The sequence below is a fragment of the Gymnodraco acuticeps genome, unplaced genomic scaffold, assembly GCF_902827175.1.
Source record: "Gymnodraco acuticeps unplaced genomic scaffold, fGymAcu1.1, whole genome shotgun sequence".
Lineage (NCBI taxonomy): Eukaryota > Metazoa > Chordata > Actinopteri > Perciformes > Bathydraconidae > Gymnodraco > Gymnodraco acuticeps.
In genome coordinates, this window is record NW_022990722.1 from 1053757 (window position 1) to 1074692 (window position 20936).

Consider the following 20936-nt stretch of genomic DNA (forward strand, 5'->3'; position numbering starts at 1 on the left):
TCTCATCACTGCTGATTACAAGGAAAACCCAGGTTACAACAGCACCACATGGTGGACAACCACAGGGTTGTCACAGTATCTTTGCTTTTACCTATTTGGGCTACTATCAATTGTATTTAAAACTATATAGCCTCCTATCGGCTGCTGCTTTATGTGCATCTTTTGAATTGCAAACAAAAATGGCTGCCTAGCCATCTATTTTTTTTATCAGGGACAATACACATTGACAAACACCTGCTGTAAATGTGCCAGAGTTAGCCAAGAGGCTATTTTTCATCCGTAGTCCCAGGACCGATGTACTTTCTACATGTATAGGTCTCTGCTCAGTGTTATACAGAGGGGTTTGTAGTTTGTTATTGATATTCAGGCAGAGTACTGAAAATGTATTTTGAATTATAAATCAAACTCTTGAAATGTTAAGAAACATTTTTTTCCCAATTCAAATCTCTTATTTGGGCCATAATATTTACAATATTTCAGCTATTGTTGTCATTTTTAAGGAATTCCTTTAAGAATTTAATTAACTTCACTTGTGTATAGGCTGTTGACTGCTGCCTTGTCATAGCATATTGGCTCTCCATTTAAAGATGAATTGGCTTAGACCAGTGACCACCAACTGGCGGCCCGCGGGCCACATCCGGCCCGCCAGACATTCTCATCCGGCCCGCACGACGGGGGTGACTGTGGCGTTGGCGGAGTGGTTACTGCGTTCGCCCCCACCCATTTCTTTGTTTACAACGTCTCGTGAATAAGGTGCAGTACCGGAGTCCAACAGAGAGGCAGCAGCTGCGGATCAGTAGACAGTAGACTGCGTACTGCGAAACCTTCCCTCCCCTGAAGAAGAAGTGATCCTTCGTTGAGAAGAGTCTGGTCAGAGCCGTATTATACGGCTCTGAGTCTGGTTAATGCGCTCCGCACCACAGCAGTAGCCCCGCTGCCACAGAGTCCAACAGAGAGGCTGGAGCTGCGGGACAGTAGCCTAGAAGCAGGGTTGGGTTGTAACGGAATACATGTAACGGCGTTACGTAATCAGAATACACAAATCAAGTAGGCTAACTGTATTCAGCTGGCGTTACATTTGAAAAACGAGTAATCTGAATACAGTTACTTTCGTAAACCTGAAGTGAATACTTATTGGAATTATTGGTGGAAAAGTTGGTAACACTTTACAATAAGGTACACAAAATGTGCTTAGTTACTGCTTAGTTACTGAGGAACTACTAGATAGTTAATGGTTAGTTAATGAGTAGTTCCTCAGTGACTGCGATTGAGGAACTGATGGTTAGTTACTGGTAAACAGACTGGGGGTACTGTATTAACGAATCATTCGTTAATGGTTACTTAATGAGGAGTTCCTGAGTGAACTAATGCTTAGTTACTGGTAAACAGACTGGGGGGTACTGTATTAATGAATCATTCGTTAATGGTTACTTTATGAGGAGTTCCTGGGAGACTTTGATTGAAGCAATGGTCCGCTGCAGCAGGGCACATTTAAACCTACCATCTTCGGCTGGCTTGGGTCCCACCCTGGATCAACTGGTGGAGGTGGATCCGATTTACCTTACCATTACTTAGGCCGTTTGGGTATGGTAAACTCAAGGAATGCAAACAAAAACAGTAGTTACCCATTACCTAATGATTACCTTACCGTTACTAAAACAGTAGTTACCCATTAAGTAATGCTTACTTAACCATTCGTTAAGCATTGTGTGTCCCCTCAAGTAAAGTAATGCATGAAAAACAGTAGTTACCCATTACCTAATGCCTACTTAACCATTCGTTAAGCATTGTGTGTCCCCTCAAGTAAAGTAATGCATGAAAAACAGTAGTTACCCATTACCTAATGATTACCTTACTGTTACTAAAACAGTAGTTACCCATTAAGTAATGCTTACCTTACCATTCGTTAAGCAGTGTGTGTCCCCTCAAGTAAAGTAATGCATGAAAAACAGTAGTTACCCATTACCTAATGCCTACTTAACCATTCGTTAAGCATTGTGTGTCCCCTCAAGTAAAGTAATGCATCAAAAACAGTAGTTACCCATTACCTAATGCCTACTTAACCATTCGTTAAGCATTGTGTGTCCCCTCAAGTAAAGTAATGCATCAAAAACAGTAGTTACCCATTACCTAATGATTACCTCACCATTAGTTAAGCAGTTTAACAAACAAACAAACACTGTTGATGACAATGACGGATCTACAGCCACTGAAGTTTTACATTTTTATTCAAACAACGATGAACATAACAACAACAACAAAAAATGGAAATAAAAAATACTTTTTATAAAAGAAAACTAAAAACAATTGCAAACCAAAAAAACATCCATTCCTTCCTCACTTCCCCTTTGGATTAATGGATAATAGTCCTCCATTGGTCTTCAAGTCCTGGACCTTCCCCTCTAAATTTTGGTCCTTTATGGCAGCTTTACACATCTCAGTGAAACGGAGAAGGGTTTCCCCCTTCTTCAGTGTTCCCCGGATATCTTGGTAGATGCCCGGGTTCACGGCATGCAGTTCTGCAATTCCTGCAGTGTCGGCAATGGTTTTGCAGTCCACTCCTACCGCTCTGTAAGCCGCCGTTTTATTATTCCCCTTGTTTACCGCCTCAAGAACACGCTTGTAGCGGCTTATGGCGTCTTCTGGGGTCAGGACTGAAACAGAAAAAAAGACAAATATGTAACTATTTAACAACAGTACTTTGTTGTCCATCCATCTTCTCCCGCTTATCCGTGGTCGGGTCGCTTTGTTGTTGCCTATCCTAATGATGTCTGTAGTGCAGAAATCAGTTTGGATATGGGTTTATTTATTGATAATATTGTTGTACTAGTGTTATATAGTGGTAGTGTAATCCTTACATACAAAATTGTGTAATGAATTGGTGTAGTGTAAAGGTATTACTAGTCGTGTAGCTTTGCTCAAAGTAATGTATGTTAGTTATTGTGTTTGGGGTGTGTACCTTTATATACAGAAGTTAGGCTTGGGCAATCAGCTCTACTTTTATCCAATCATGTTTAATAATGATAACTGATAAGACGATCCACAATGTGGATTTAACGCTCTATCGACATTGTCCCGTTTCTAATTTATAACGCATCAATATGGCCAAGTTTTAGCCTGGCATCCTCATGTCTCAGCAGCCTTTAAATGGAACAGTTTGGAGAATCTGCTCTCCCTGTTCTTTTATTAAAATCTGACACTGCAGGTTAATGTAAGCGTGCAGAGACCAGTTGTTTGGAAACACTGGTGTCGCTCTGAACAGAGCGACATCACAGCATGTTCTGTTTAACATTATAGGCCTACTTATATTCAGGGATGCAAACACCCGTATGGTGAAATAAGAGAGAACTATTAGAAACAGAAAAAACAGCGTAATATACCATCTGACAAAGGCCTGCGCTATAATGCGTCAATTAACTGGCTATTCTTTATAATATACGGATAGGAGACAGAGATGTTAAGTTACAAATAAAGGGTTTTTATTACTATTTAGATCAGGGGTGGGGAACTTTTTTCTCTCAAGGGCCATTTCAATTTTTACAACTTTCTCCAAGGGCCGTACAAATTATTGAACTCAATTTCTGCTTAAAAATTCTAAAATCACAGCCCATTCATTTCACCTTTCTTTCATGCTGTGCAAAGAAAAAGCAACCTCTTAATCCAGATATTTTACCATGACTCATGCATGCATGCATACACGGTTGTGGCATGACCACCAAAACAGAAAGATATGGACACAAGATGTGTGCAAATTTGTTTTTAAATGTTGAAGTTAAAAGCATCAATCTGGTGCACTTTGAGAGCAAAATGAAGAGATCTATGGATACATCTCTCAACACCCAGATGAAACAGAACTGTAAGCAGATTACTCTTTTTCTTTATGGATATTTTACAAATCACTCTCCTTTCAAACTGTATTCTTGTTATTTTAAAAAACGTTTTTGTTACTGTCAAAGTATTTTATACCTGTATACCAAAACTACAACTCTTCACTTCTCCACGAATTACACAAGTCACCCAAATCAGCGTCAAGGTTAGCCTGTTTTTAACGCAAAAAACAATGCTGTGTTTTGAATATCGGGGCCTTAACACCAGGTACCTCCTACTCAAAATTCCCAGCATCCGTTGAGCAAAAATGGCTGCAGAACCCAGGGTGAGGATGCTCAGAGTACATAGCCCGAATGACACCTCTTTTCCCATGTCCTACGTATCCTGCACAACACAAAAGTGAAAAATCTGATCTACAGAAGGCTGTAAATGTAATAATACATTTGATTTAGATCATTTGTATGTATAATGTTATGAATGATCTGCTATCTTCAATACTATGGTTAAGTGATATTTAAATTAAACTTAAAAAAATCTATATACAGGCTGTCACCATATTTTGGAATTGTGAAAAGACTGGCAAGCCACTTCCCTTATAAGCTTTACAGTTACCTGGATTGTATTCCACCAGCCCTGCAGATATTACACTAGCCTACAAACCTCAATAGGCATGACTCCTAAAATCCCTAAATCTGTTGATTTTTTTCACACATCTTAGTCCTTCTTCTTAAAGTCCTTAAAGTTTTAGTTTAAAATAGAGATACTTTTTAAATATTGTTCTATAATGTCAGTGAATAACAAAATGTTTAATTATATAACTTTTACATCTCATTTAAAAAAGGTGGTTGCTAACTTGATCAGTGGCATACTGTGACAACAGCAGCTGGCTATGGAGTGCAACTGTTGCATGAAATGACGACAACCACCACACAATTACATTACAATTATAAATATATTAATTTAGAGTTTGTCTTTAACTGTGTGAGACTACTACTGATACTCTCATGGAGCACTAGATAATTGTCTGTTTGGAAGCTGCTTTAATATATTAATGTGAGTCAAAAGTACATTTTACACATATATTCCTGCTTACATGATGTAGTGGGACATCCTGATATTTTTAAGTTGAAAGTGCAATATCCAAATTGCAAGAAGCTGCAATTATTATTTTTCAGCTAAATTTGAGAATACAAAATTATTTCCTTTTTCTTCAGTAAAATCTGGACTTTCACTCACTCTAGATCTAATCAATGTGGCAGCCATCTGTAATTTAGGTTACTTTGAAAAAAACAAATGGTGACAGCACTTAATTGTCTAAAGCTAACTGTGAGTGACGTGCACTGATACATTTTTGAGGAAATATAATCTATCTAACAATCTATGTAAGCACTGAAAGCATCTGAAGCAGAAATACAGAACTTATTTATCTATGTCATTGTATGCCAACCTGAACAATCTTTGAATTGCGTTCTGCAAAACTGACAAGACGAAATGCAAAACATGGTGGACATTTCCTCGCGATAGGACTCGGAATGGTGAAACCAATTTGTGTCCACACCTGTAATAAGAAAGTATAAAACAATAAGCCTAAGGTTTAATTTAGCAAGCTTATTGAAATTGAATTTGTAAAATACAATATTTCTTACTCAATATCCACAAAAAGTGTGCCTTTTTCCGGAAAGCGTCCTGGCTGACGGTATTTCTTACTTTCCAACAAACCAGAGAAAGCGTCAAATATGCCATGTCTCCAGCGTCAAGAACTACCTCCAAAAGAATGCTCTGCAGCAATCCTTGCGGTAGCTATGGACATATTTTTTCAAGAACCAGGTTAACAACAGAACTGAATTTCAAAACAAATATTTGTGTATATTAATATATTGATATGCTCCTTCTTCATAACCAACCAAGAGAAGTGGTTACCTTAAGAATCCAGCAACATGTCTTTCTTGTGTCCACCATATTTTTTGGGCGCTCAGCTCTTTTATTGAATCCAACCACTTAAAAACACAAAAACAACCAGAAGATGATGCAGGGCTGGCTAAACTTTACTCTAGTTATGGTTGGGCTGATGGACAATGACATTGTGCATCAGCCATGTATGATAGCCATCGCCGTTGGATACCTGACCATCATCACATCATGAGTTAATAAGGCGCCCTCCCCTCCCTGCCCCACAAGAACGGGTAGAGTTTCCGTTTCGGAACAGTTAACTGCGGTACTCACATTACTTTAAACAGCCATAAAGTGGGAGGATAAGCTCAGGTTGATGTATAATAGTTAAACAGCTGACTCCATTATTGTAACAAGTATTACAGCAGAAATAAACAAAAAAGCATTGGTAAATGAAGCGCAGAGTTTAGTTTGAGCCGTGGTCCCGGAGCTGATCAAGCACCGCCGCAGAGGACATCGTCTATGTCCAGTTGAGTACACATCGCCCAATTGTAACTTGAACATTTGTTGAAATTAAAGACTTAATGCATACTAAAAGTATTTATTGAGCTGTAAAATACATTGTACGACTGTACTTCAACACCAGACTGCATTCGTTCCCTTAATGATCCCCTTGATGATAACACGCTAAGGCATGTAGCGACACTCCCCCACTAATTAAGTTTAATGTACTTTAAGTGCATGAGCAAATCCGTTTCAGTTTAGTGTTTTCAGTATGAACACAAACAGTCTGACAGCACCTGCTAATGCAGGTTAGCCCTGTTCACTAGCTGTTCCTTCTACACTGAGCAATGGTCAGTCTGTCACATAATTCACTGTAGTCCTACCTCCTTACTTCCCTAGTCAGACACTGTGTAGGTGGCCAACGTACCTCTCTTTGCAGTCTTTCCTTTTGTCTTCTTCGCTTTTTTTCTTGCCATATTTGTTTTTCTTGTTCTTCTTCTTCTTACTCTTCCTCTTCTTCCCTCTGTCTGATGAAGAGGATGAGGAGGAGGAGGAGGAGGAACTGGAGGAGGTGGAGGAAGACGAGGAGGTGGAGGATGAAGAGGAGTTGCCTGCCCCTATTTGGTCACCTTCAGAAGTAACTGGCGCCTTAACTGATGCCATTTTTAGAAGGGCCAAAGCTGAAACAAACAAGAGGATTAGAAGATAACTATTGTTACCACTAAGGGTCAGAACATTTACAATAATCTTTAAACCTTATATTGTGTGTTCAGAGTTTCACGCAGATCGGTGAAAATTCATATAGTGTTTTTCACTACATTTGAAATAGTGAAAAATATCGTGACCTGAAATGTTAGGTAAGTGAAACAATTTGTTCTTTAGGATTTATGGAATATGTGAGATAATTTTCATGACTCTAGTTCAAACGGGGCATGTGATATGCCTGTTCCAAGTTTCCCCCGAACAAACGGACTCAACATGTTTTAACAAGTGACTGTTCTTTCCCTCTCAATCCAACCCTCTACTGTCGGTTGATAAGTGAGAGAAGTGAGCTGGAGCCTGATCTGTCAAGCTCCACCCCACCATTTGGTGCTGTCCGTCCTATATGCTTGTCATGATATGTTTGCAGTGAAATGACTGAATTGCTGATGCAACTAGTCATCTGCAAGCATGTATGGCCTCATGGTCTGTGATGAGAAATGTTGTAGGGCTTGGTGTATGTGCCTGTTTTTTTTCTCAAAAGCTATCAGATGCCAATAAGTAATTATTTAATCATTATTGATTTGCTTACCCTCAGCCAGCTGTATCCTCAGATAGTCCCTTTCGCTTTCAACAGTTAATAATTTGTCCTTTGAAGCATCTAGCCTTATTTTCAAGGCATTATTATCTCTGTTTCTGCGCTTCAGAGCTGCTATGGCTGTGGGAGCTGCAGAAACATCTGTAATGACAAAAACGGCAAAAAAAACAACATTATCTTTTCTGTAGTTATTACACAAATAGTATGTATAGGCAGATTGTGGTTCCATGCCTTTGTTTAGCGTTTTCAAAAAATGTACAATAAAATGTCAAAATGATAGATCTAGGACCGCCTGTATTGTCGTGAAGTTGCAGACATGTCATTGATCACATTTAATAGAGACTGTTGAATTCTATATTGGGACTTGCAACTGCATTTAAACACTGCAAAACCTATGATAATACATTACAAAACATTACTATATTCACTTCAAGGCAACTGTAAGATCATTGATTCTGACAGGGGCTTCACAAGTAATTGCAAAAAATAACTTCAACTTTTAATATGCACTCAACCACACAGAAGTAAAATGGGCTCTAGTACATTTGCACAAGCGTTTACATTTTCGTTATGTAATATTTTCTTGTTCTAGTGTATTGTGCGATATTATATATATATATATATAAAGATAACACAATCAAAAAACAGTAACCGTAGATAAAATGTAAATGTAATGCAATGTCACAACACAACCTAACCTTTAGTTGATGCTTTAATAGTAGACTGCTGTCCTGTGAATGCATCCGAGTCAGACCCATCACTGCAGTGCACTACAGCTTTAAGAGGGGAGACAGAAAGTTCATAAATTAGAAATAGTGTTGACAAAATGGTACATATAGCGATAGGGAATATTTGAAATTGTGTAAAGGTCCAAAATGCCAAATTAGACCAAAAAAACATGGATGTCGTCCAAACCACTATCTGCCCACCCTGACCTCTACCACCAACAAAGGTATGGCAAAGCACAGTGGAAGAATCTCCTCAACACAGGAGATAACAAGGGGCTTCACTTTGTGCATGTGACATCTTTAATCCACTATACGTTTACATATTGTTTTTTTTACTGCTATCTGCTAAGCAACTACTTATTAGTACACCATCTGAGACTGAGTGGATCCTTAAAGTATGCTTAACATTTGAAAGCAAACACTTACCCATTTCCTTTGCCACAGTGTGGGAGCTGCATGGCTCTTCCTCAGACTGACCAGCCAAATATTGATCCGCTGTAAGATTATGGAGCACAGAAAGAGTTGTTGATGTAGAGAGCATTACTATATGGAAGTATGTTTGTTTTTTTTCAGCTATATTATAACTTCATTGGAACTATTTCAAAATTGGATATCTGAAAAGCCACTCTTGAATGAATGTATGAATGTACTGTTTTTAATTATATTTTCATTACATATCGCCCAATGCTGTGTTAAAATTAAAATACTCTCGTTTCTAGCACCCTAATGTCATTTACTTATTTAAGAGTTAAGATAAAACGTTAAACCTTCGTAATTGAGATATTTCAGTTTATTTGACGATTTAACTAATTTAACCCATAACAACCCAGACCCATTTCTACTTTTGGGGAAATTAAGGGGAACATAATTTAGACTAAATAGACCACATTTCTGACAATGTGACATTGAACTTTAATGGTAAAGTAACTCTTATTTATAACTTAATTAATGAGGAGGATTTTTTGATTTAAATTTGTTTTAACATTCTTTGAATTGAAGAATAAAGAATATATTAATTAAATATAATTGGATCACCTAAATTAACTGAGCAGATCATACTCATATTTCTAATTGTGACATATGTGTTACTCCAGATTTACTGTGAAAGTTTAAGGTTAATGTCCCGATGTGATATCAGTGTCACAGCGATATTTATCTAATTTGTTTCATATCAATTTGATCAAGAAATGTTAACAGGTTCAATGTAACAAAGTACATGTTATGTAAGCATTTTAATTCTTAAATGGCTTGATTTGTACCTTTAGCAACCAAAAACAAGCCTCTGAAATGTACCTAGTTCTGTCACATGTCTTAGCCCGGCACATGACCCACCAGACTTTTCAGGGTGTGTCACTTAAGGACTTTATGAGATAAAAACAAGTCTAAAGCTGTATAAGGAACTTTACAAAACATTTAAATGTCATGTAAGCGCTTTGAGCTCCAGCAAGGGGCTTTATACATGTAATGTATTATTATTATTATTATTATTATTATTATTATGTAACACGTGGGTCCTCGTGGTTTAGCTAGCAACCTCAAATCAGATAGCACAGAACAAAAGGTGTAATAACATGTGTCAATTGAGATGATTTCGCGATGCAGTGTTACTGATTTCTGAAATGACAAAAATAAATTTAAATTCATACTTACATTCTGACACTAAACGCTTAGGGGGCCCCATCCTCTTTCGCTTGCTTCTCCTCGAGTCCATTTTCAGTTCTAAGCGTGTAGACTAAAGCATAGACTGTAGTGTACATATAAGATGGAGAGGTTGAGTTTTATCACTAGCCGAGATGCACGTGACAGGCTCATGGCCAATCGTAGCACTTGAATGCTATGAAGGGGCGTGTCTTGCATAGTGCTCCAGCCGGATCCCGATCTGCAGCGTATTAACACTTTATTACGGTTTTAATATTTTAATTGTATATCAGTGAATATAAAGAAGCTGTGCTTTGTCAATTGAACAAGGAAGATGAAATACCTGATTCAAAACATCAAAACTATTGGTTTGAATCGTGTGAACAAGAAATGAGGATCAGGGTGCTAGGGCGCTAGTGCGCTCAGCGGAGTTCCACTTCCGGTCTGGCTCAGCGGCAGCACATCTTGAACTACGCTGGGCCGCAGTAACGCAGTAGTAACGCAGCAGTCAGGTTATAGGTTATCATCATGACACTGCACACCAAAGTACTCAGTCTTATTGACGGAAGACAGACTTTTAAAAAAAAGAAACAATTAATTGAATGGCTAATGAAAAAGGAATTGCTTCAAGGAAAAATGAAATGCAAACTCTGCAAAAAGAGGATGAAACTGGAGAAACACTCAAACGTCGACGGACTGCAGTGGTAGGCTAAGTCGTACATTTTATCACGGGTTTTAACGATGACTTCCTCTGTTTACTGATATGTAATGTTACAAAGACAAGTTCTTTATCAGGAAAAAAGGACTAGGAATTTACGATTTGTCTTTTGTAGGAAGTGCCGACGTAAAAAACACCGAGGGAAAACGACGAAGAAGTCAGTGAGGTCTTTGTCCCTGTTTCAGAGGAGCAAATTGTCCTTGTTCAGCTGGATGAAATACATTTACAGGTAATATTAATTCATCAATAATATCAGTTATTTCCTCAAAGCACAGCAAATGAATGCCTGTAAGTATTACGTTTATTTTAAGCATGTTGACTGTTGTTTAACATTACCGATATCTAAATGCTAATTTCAGTTAGCGCGTCAATGACGTTATCCATTATATGTTAGCATTGAGCTAGCAGACCAAGCGCTAGTTATTTGGCTATTCACAACGCAGGCTGCTTGGAGGTGTGGCGGGGCACGGAAGTGCGCCGGACTCTGAGGAGAACATTCGAGAGTTATTTCCCTCGGCATTATGAACGCGCATCCAACCCACGGGACCGCGCCGCCCGGCACCTTCATGTTACGTGTTCTGTACTACATGCGTTTTACCCTTAACCATAGACTGTATATATAAAGGTTTTACCTTTACCCATGGATGCACAATAAGAACGGACCCGTATCGCCTTGCCGTTCGGGTGTTCAGAGCAGAGCTCCCTGTTGGAGCGGCAGAGCGTGATGTGAACAGAAAAATGTTTCTGTCGCAATATTATTTAAAGAATCGTTGAGCTAGCTAACTAGCATACATTGTCACTATCTGCTAACATTAGCTTTAGCTTTCGTTTTCTAATAGTTTTTCTCATAGGCTATAAACAGAATATATCTTGTACTTGAGTAAAAGTAGAAGTACTCAGATATTGTACTTGAGTAAAACAGAAGTACTCAGATATTGCACTTGACTATAAGTACTCAGATCTTGTATTAGAGTAAAAGTAGAAGTACCAGAGTGTACGAATACTCTGTTACAGTAAAATTCCTGCATTCAAAATGTTCTTCAACCAAAAAATGGGTTCAGAACGTTACAATGTGTGATTATTCTAATAGCTTAAAAATACATGTGTAGATGCTCTGATACAGGGAAACTTGATAGATAAAATTAATTAGCAACATTAAAATATTCTGTTTCATCTTGAGTAATAACAAATGTCTAATGTGAATTATAATTATACATTAGCCACTGGTGCTGAATGCGTTCTTCTTCATATGCTTTTGTTCATATTTAGTAATTCTATATTGATCTTTAACAGATTTTCCCAGGGATTGCAACTAAGGCAAATTGACTTGCTGCAGGATGGCGTGGCAGGAAGCAGTCGCACGCTGTCAAAAATTAGCCTGAAGTTGAGGAAGGTCTGCAAGAGTGCAATCAAGAGGAGAGAAAGGAGGGGAAAGCAGAGACTTGGAGGACCAAACGAATTTGTCATGCTGGACGAAAGCAACTTCTACCACAAAAGGAAGGTGTGTATAAACTACAGAGCCTTAGCCTTTGGCCTCACTAAAACTAAAACCTTTGTTTTTCAAGGTGAAATAACAACATATATTTTAAGGTCAGAGATTAACAAATGAATGAGCAAAGTAATGTAATTTTATAATTGTGTCATTCACACCCTTGTGACTGGCGAGACAAAGTATACATTAGAGAGAGCCAGCTCCACAGTGTATACACAGTCAAATAACAGAAAAAAAGAATTTAGAAGCTAAGAATTATCTCATCCAATCAGATCATTAAAGGTGGGGTAGGTAAGTTTCAGAAACCGGCTCGAGATACACTTTTTGTTATATTCCATGGAATGCTCTTAACATCCCGATAGCAATGAATATCTTAAGTGCTTTGACAATACATTTAAAAAAAATGTCCTCTGTAGAAGCCGTAATACTGTAAAAAGTACATCCAATCCGGCTAAACGGATTGGATGGCCTACCTGCCTGTCAGCCTTCCATCGGGGCACAAACTTAACTCGTGCCCTCATTGGTCATGTGCGCGTTCGTGTGTGTTGGAGGAGGGGCTCTGTGAGGAAGGGGCAGATTTTCTCCGGTTGTGTATTTTCAAATTCTAGCGATCTCGAGCTGGTTTCTCCAAAATGACCTACCCCACCTTTAAGGAAATAAATCCTTATTCTTACTTTTTATTACTAACATTTTAAAAGTGCATAATCTTATTTATATATCATCTAATTACAATATCTATCTTACATTTTCATGTTTCTTGCAGCAAAATAAGCAAACTTTAACTTAATAAAATTAAACAGCCTTTTCTGTTTGTACCACTACATTTTAATTTGTTTCTCTTCTTTTTTGAGAAAGGAAGTGAATATTTTTAAATTGTAAAAGAAAGCAAATAAACACATTTCACTTTGTTTATCAATTGAAATTCCTGATGTTTATTTTTATATAACTGTGTTGTCCTTTTTCACTGCTTTATTACAGTATGGTAGGGGAAGATTCGGTCCTACGTGGAGGAGGAGAAAATGGGTCTTTGGAATGCTGGGCATCAGAGGAAAAAGGAGAAGACCTATCCTGAGGCTGGTGAAACAAAGATCACGGCGCCACTTAATTCCTCTGGTCACAAAATACGTTCGCCAAGGGACCACGGTGATAACGGACATGTGGAGCGCATACACCACTGCAATCGCAGAAAGTGGCTTTGTCCATTTCTCTGTGAACCACAGCCGGTCATTTGTGAACCCAGACACAGGAGCCCACACCCAAAACATTGAGCGGGCTTGGTCAACGTACAAGTCACAGGTCTGGAGACTGCGAGGAAACCGCACAGTGAAGACTCTGAAGAGTCATCTTGCTTTCATCGAGTGGACACATTGGCTGGCAAATGAACACAAAGATGGTCCCTTAGGCAGATTGCTGCATGACATACGCCACTTTTGCAAGTTCTGATGCAACTTCGTTTTCATTATTAGTGTCCTTTGGATTGTTGTTTAAATAAAAATGTAAACTTGAGTGCACAGGGTTTGTTTATTTGTTTACTGCTTAACGAATGGTTAAGTAGGCATTAGGTAATGGGTAACTACTGTTTTTGATGCATTACTTTACTTGAGGGGACACACACTGCTTAACGAATGGTTAAGTAGACATTAGGTAATGGGTAACTACTGTTTTTGATGCATTACTTTACTTGAGGGGACACACAATGCTTAACGAATGGTTAAGTAGGCATTAGGTAATGGGTAACTACTGTTTTTGATGCATTACTTTACTTGAGGGGACACACAATGCTTAACGAATGGTTAAGTAGGCATTAAGTAATGGGTAACTACTGTTTTTGATGCATTACTTTACTTGAGGGGACACACAATGCTTAACGAATGGTTAAGTAGGCATTAGGTAATGGGTAACTACTGTTTTTGATGCATTACTTTACTTGAGGGGACACACAATGCTTAACGAATGGTTAAGTAAGCATTACTTAATGGGTAACTACTGTTTTAGTAACGGTAAGGTAATCATTAGGTAATGGGTAACTACTGTTTTTGTTTGCGTTCCTTGAGTTTACCATACCCAAACGGCCTAAGTAATGGTAAGGTAAATCGGATCCACCTCCACCAGTTGATCCAGGGTGGGACCCAAGCCAGCCGAAGATGGCAGGTTTAAATGTGCCCTGCTGCAGCGGACCATTGCTTCAATCAAAGTCTCCCAGGAACTCCTCATAAAGTAACCATTAACGAATGATTCATTAATACAGTACCCCAGTCTGTTTACCAGTAACTAACTAACCATCCATCGCAGTCACTGAGGAACTACTCATTAAGTAACCATTAACGAATGATTCGTTAATACAGTACCCCCCAGTCTGTTTACCAGTAACTAACCATAAGTTCACTCAGGAACTCCTCATTAACTAACCATTAACGAATGATTCGTTAATACAGTACCCCCAGTCTGTTTACCAGTAACTAACCATCAGTTCCTCAATCGCAGTCACTGAGGAACTACTCATTAACTAACCATTAACTATCTAGTAGTTCCTCAGTAACTAAGCACATTTTGTGTACCTTATTGTAAAGTGTTACCGAAAAGTTTCCTCACAAAATGTAATATTCATTACCGGCAGAACTGTGTGCACACTGCAAGGCGCTGCAGCATGTCTGTGAGCGAGAGAGAGAAGCAGCGCGTCTGTGAGGCCCCCTGGCCCCGCCCCCGCACGCAGATGAGAGAGAGGGATCTCTTTTAAAATATATTGAAAGTTAGAAACGGAGATGGTTAGATAAAATGTGCAAGATAACATTTATGTAGCATTTCTTTATTGTCGAAATGATGACATTTCATAACGGGATGAAATCAAAGTGAATGGCCTGCTGCTGCTGAATGCATGGGGCAAGTAACTGGAAAAAGTTTTAAAAGTTATTACATCGTTTCAGATAATAAATAATAATGATAATTCATTCTATTTAGGGGCGCCTTTCAAAGCACCCAAGGACACCTTACAATTCATAACATATTCCAAGGAAATGTTTTAAGACAGTACAAAGAATGCGGTCCGGGTGATGTTTTTTATGTGGGGTGCAGATGAGAGAGCTGTCCAGAATGACACCAATGTTGTGTTTGAGTTCTTGATAAGCCATGAAAACAGTAAAATAAGTGTCTCCTGTTCACCAAAACATACCCATCTGTTATGGAAAAAGAAAGTATTCCAAAAGTAATCTGAATACTATTTATAAAATTCTGGGCTATATAAAAATCGCTGGTCCGCGATAGTGTCTATTGGTTACATTTCGGCCCTTGGACAAATGTTTGGTGATCCCTGGCTTAGACCATGAGCACTAATTGGTAGGAATTAATGGAAATACACTAATAGTGATAGAAACATTCTACACAATGTAGTTTCAAAGTAGCAGACTAATGCATCTTCTCATACACAACTCCTTTTTGTATATACAACATAAGACATCCCATCTAAAGTTTTGTGCACATTATTTGTACTTCTGCAATGTCTCTTCATACCCAATCTAACCTCCACCGCATAAATTAGTATGCACTTCATGTACAACCTCAAACCACCTTACGTTATCAGTTGCACAAGCTCAGTCACACCAATATAATTCTGTAATGTTGTATATTGTGATAAAAGCAGACTCCTCTGGGCTTTAGGCGAATCCTTTGTGGGGACTAAACTTAAAGTTTATTTCTGTTTGTCATTTATCATTCATCAACAGATGGGAACTTGGAGGTAATGGCAACTGGAGATGAGGAGCCGCAGGCCATGAGGTTGGACTCAAGCTCTGACTCAAGCTCTGACTTCAGCTCAAGCTCTACCTCTGACTCTTCTGATGAGGGAAAGAAGAAAAAGAAGCAGAAGAAGAATGGCAATAAGAGAAGCAAAAAAAGGAAGAAGGAAACCAAAAAGGCAAAGAGGTCAAAAGGAAAAGGAGAGCGAGGTATAATAAACTAAGACACCTGCTGAATGTATTGGGAGATAATTTACAGATTATTCCGACATCATGTGAATGCAGCACAAAGCCGATGGCATTTACACTCCATAGCAGCTACGGACCTTCCCTTACTCATAGTTCTTCTACTATGCGATGTCTATGAGCGCACATCGGACATTTGATTCTGCGGGGAACTGCAACTAAACAAAAAGTTGGGGATATTTAAACTTTTAGTGGTGACATGCAGCCAGAGAGAGCAGCCAATCAGTAAACAGAGTCCTGACATGTTGACATATGTTACAAATAATTTCTTATCGCTTGAAACACATGAACACGCCTCAGAAAAATTTCATCATTGTGGCGATCTGCACTTCGCTGCTGCCTGATGTGAATTTGGCATAACAGAGCAGCTGTTATTGGTAGTGAGAGCAACAAGTTAGTGGACTGCAGATCGTTTGAATGCCGCCTCTGTAAAGCTCCGCCCTCGGTGAAAACAGAGATCAGAGGAGAGGAGAGAAACTAGCGCGACAGAAAATGACAGCAGAACGCAGTAAAACTCACTAAGCTGCAGTGGCGAGCCGTGACTTTTCTACCTAGGCCCTCTGACCCCACCCCCCTCTTCCCTCGAAAAAAAAAAGAAAACATTTTTACGTCACAGCCTATAGTATACTTCAGCGGAATATCAAAACAGCGGCCCGGGGTGCAAAACGCATCAATGACAGCGACCCTCTACCACACAAAACAACACCATTTATATAAACACCTATCATGACAGGGCACCCACAGCCAAGTAACAATTACAAATGAATTAAGTCGGCACGGCGGCCCACATTGAAAATCACTTTGACTTACCTTTGATGATCAAATCACCTAAACACAAAGGCCATCCTCCTGTCTTTTTGGATGAAGAACTTGATGGCGTCGTCATGCAGCTGATCCTTTGCTTTTAAAGCAATCAGCAATTCCTTCTCGATCGAAATTCAGGCCAAGTCTGACAGTCGGACTTGCCCAGTCGTGGACCTCGAGTAGCTTTTTATGCGCTTCAGCGCAGAGAAGGACCTCTCCACAGAGGCAGTGGACACAGGTATTGTCAGGATGATGCATGAGAGGGTGTACACCTGTTTCATGCTTTCACTCAGTCCTTTTTTGAGGAGAAACTGATGAATGTCGGCTGAGCTTTTCCCCAAAATGTCAGACATGCCGTACATCACGGCGAGTTCCGTGTGCAGTCGAGGCTGGTCGAAATATCCGCCATAGCTCTCCATCAAACTGTTCAAGGCAGCAGTTGGGAAATAGTTACAGTAATTCCCGAACTGTTGCGGGTACAGAAGGGCCAGGAATTCCAGCTTTTTGTGGTCACTGAAGCGGTTGGAAATCTGGGTTAGCAAGCTGTCAATTACGCTGCAGTGGAGCTCCCTGTACCGTGCACGAACGTCTCCTTGAGCTCCACGGCCGCGCGGAGGACCAACCAAAGCCTGGGTTTCATCGTAGACGCTGTCAAAGTTCCCCTTTTCCTGTTCAATTTGTCGCTGTAGCTGATCCACTCTGGCCAGGCAGAACTGCATATCAAAACCTTTGTTCTGAAGTATTTCAAAAACAACATCCGAGTAGGAGAAGATAGCGTGGAAGGTTTTCAACCAAAAGCTGAAATCGAAGCTGGTAAGGAGGGTGATGTATCCATCAGAGCAATGAACAGTTTCGTCATCAAACTCTGTGTGATGGTCTACGATGTGCTCGAACACCTACTGTACGAGAGTAATGCTTAGTTTAGAAAAAACAACTTATAGACCTCCAGTAAACACTAAGATTAGCTTTTCATTTAATGTAATACTAGCATAGTTCTTTACCTTCATATTTTTATGAGTGGGTAGTTTCCAACACTAAATCATTTATTTATTATTGTTAATATTTCCATTACGTTCATTGTTATTATTATCTTACCTCTCTCAATTCCCTGGTCTTCTCTGCCACTGTGCACACCAAGTGAGAATGAAAGCACCAGCGAGTAGGAGCTGCCCGTGGAAGCCAGTAGCTTGGTGCGCTTTGCTGAGCGGCTGAAAAAGGTGGCCAAGCCAGAGAGGTGGGAGAAGAAGACCTTACACTCTCTTATATTGGAAGCTCCCTTTGACAAGACGAGATTTAAGATGTGAGCATAGCAGTGAATGAAAAGGGCCTGTGGAATTGTTTCCTTAACTTTCGCTTGCACCCCATTCAATCCAGAGGCCATAACAGCTGCTCCATCGTAGCACTGCGCGACCACTTTGTCAATACAGCCACTCTCCCTCAGGAACTCCAGCAGCCGTGTAGCTATGGCCTCTGCTCGTTTGTCCTCTGTCACATCTTCGTACTTGAAGAAACGCTCTTTTATCCCATCGTCAGTGACATATCGAAGCACATATGACATCTGCGCCACGTTGCTAATGTCTGTCGTTTCATCCAACATGACCGCAACAAAAGGTGCCTTCCTCAGCTCCTCTTTCATGCTATCCGTCATTACACTAGCGACAGCGCTGATCAGGTCATTCTGAATCCTTGAAGATGTGCCGGTAAATACTGTTGATGTGGCGAGGTGTGTGTGCAGGTCGCTGTCATATTCTGCCACTAAATCCAGCAACTCTATGTAATTCCCCTTGTTTGATGAAGTTACACTCTCATCGTGACCTCGGAACGGCAACTCCTGCTTGCCCAAGTACACCACACAATTTATCAGGCGTTTCAAAATTCCTCGGTTCCTCTTCACCTTTTCATTATGAAGGATGACACCCCGGCGTTGTTGCTCATCCAGCTGGAGCTCTATCGTGGTGTCCCCAAATGTTTTAAGCCGAATAGTAGCTCTGAGGTGACCTGAAGCATTCTGATGGCGATGTGCTGATTTGGATAAACTTCCTAAATCAGAATATCCATCTCTGGCCCATGACCCACTGTCCGCACCAAAAAGCAAGCAATTCCAGCAGTACAGCTTTTGTTCCCTGGTTGATCCGGTCATCCAGTTGTATCTGGCGTAATTGCCGATATTAAAATGCCTCTCGAACCGTTTGGTTTTTTGAACCAAATTAAGCTGTGGTGTTGGTCGCCCTTTGGTAATTAACTCCAATTTATCCGTGTAACTCATTCTTGAAAAAGACTCGGTTAGTAGTTTCGCAACGATGTCATCACTATCACTAACGTGAGCCATCGTGAATGAACGTATGCTAATTCCGCCAAGCTTGACCCGTTGATATATCACATGCATAAACTTGGCAGCGCAGCGGGCGGAACTTGTCATAAAGTCCGCGATAATAAAGCCCTCCCATTTAGAGGGAAGATATGATTGGTCAATTGTTCTGTCACTTGACATTACTCTCTCGTTGTTTTACTATAGCGGGCCCTCTGAATCGCATAGAGGGCCAGACGAGCTTTTTTCATGTAACCCTTCACATTCAAACAGAAACTGAACAGGCAGATTCGAAGGATTTATTTCTTTGGAAATGTTATTTTAAATACAATTAAATCAAGTTTTTTCGGTAAAAATATAACAAAAATAATATTTAAAAAATATATATTTAAAAAAAATAATATATTTTTTAAATGTTTTTAAATATTATTTTTTAGAATATCTTAGGAACTCACAGAGGGCCTAGAGGGCCCTGACGGCTCGCCACTGCTAAGCTGATATGAAACCAAACTCCCGATTATGTTCTGTCACTGCATCGATGCAGAATCATACATCGCGATGCATAATCGTACATCGCGATGCATCTTATAAATCGAAACATTTCCACACCTCTAATGCTCATCTACTATGGCTGTTTGAGCTGAACCTGTAACGAATAATTAAATATAAATAATGTTCTCACCAGTTTTTACCACCAATATGTTTTTTACCAATAAATATCAAATGATCTAACTAGACTTGCACACTGCGCTATAAAATACAACACATGTTCTAAAACAAACGGGAAGTCACACACATTCATCCAAGTTGTAGTCCCTTTTCAAGAGAAAATATGTAAGAAACACTATGGCTCACCCTGCAACTAAGACACTGCACACAATACACACCACAACAATCCTTGGGGGGCCATAACATTTATTGACATTAATGTATTCTTTATTTTTGAGTTTCTTCCATCTCAGATGTGGTGAGAAGATATCGGCGTGTCCTTAAACTGGTGCAGAGAGGCTTCAGGATGACCAAAGCTTTCAAGAAAGCTTGAGTTTCAAGAAATGCTGTGAAAGACACTGCAGCAATTGCAGAAGTATTCCTGGTGGATAAAAGTGTCCTAGACCAGTTCAAGGGTAAATACACACTTTTGAAATTAGTCCAACTTTGTCAGAATTTATTTTTTGGTGACTGGCAGAAAATATAGTTGAAATGAAAAGCAACAAACAGCTCATCCCCTTTTCTGTCAGGAAATTCTGAATGTGGGTTGAACGTTGTTGTTGTTGTGGGAAGGGGGGGGTCTTCCTGTTTTTAAAGGTTGACCTTGGTCTCAGGGTAGATCAATAATGTAATGTTCTTCTGTTGGTCAAGTTTCGTTGTTTATTTTATTTATAATTATTAAACTGTAAACATCTGCAGTGCAGTGATTTTATTTTGACCATTTCAGAACTGTTCAGTGTTTTTACTATATTTGTAGTATATATTCTTAAAATAAAAAAAGCCTTCTTTCTCTGATATGCTGCATATAGTGTTTACATTTACTGTGCTTTATAGCCTGGTATTGACTTCAGTTATCCAGTGTTCGTGATCAGTTGTGAAAAACATTTTTGCTTTATTCCCATGTCTGTTGCATATAATTAGTGGATGAATGTATGTGTTCTGTTGATAGGTTAGACTTTCTACTGTTCTCAACAGTTTTTCACTTTAATTGGATAGTCCTAACACATGCCTACAAACGCTTAGTGGAGAATGCCTATAAGTATG

At 39.4% G+C, this 20936-nt stretch overlaps 1 protein-coding gene and 1 long non-coding RNA gene across 2 annotated transcripts; one reads left to right on the top strand and one right to left on the bottom strand.

The window, feature by feature from the left end:
- Nucleotides 1-2314: 2314 nt before the first annotated feature.
- Nucleotides 2315-5606, bottom strand: LOC117556427. Its single transcript, XR_004570556.1, has 4 exons — nucleotides 5475-5606; nucleotides 5276-5386; nucleotides 4100-4212; nucleotides 2315-2654 (listed from the first exon to the last, which is right to left on the bottom strand). It is a non-coding gene; the product is annotated as an uncharacterized LOC117556427 (long non-coding RNA).
- Nucleotides 5607-10478: 4872 nt separating this feature from the next.
- On the top strand, nucleotides 10479-13538 carry LOC117556425. The gene is made up of 4 exons (XM_034231753.1): nucleotides 10479-10589; nucleotides 10719-10832; nucleotides 11897-12104; nucleotides 13074-13538. Exons 1-4 carry the CDS (start codon nucleotides 10495-10497, stop codon nucleotides 13536-13538), a joined length of 882 nt encoding a protein of 293 aa, XP_034087644.1. The 5' UTR covers nucleotides 10479-10494.
- Nucleotides 13539-20936: the final 7398 nt, after the last annotated feature.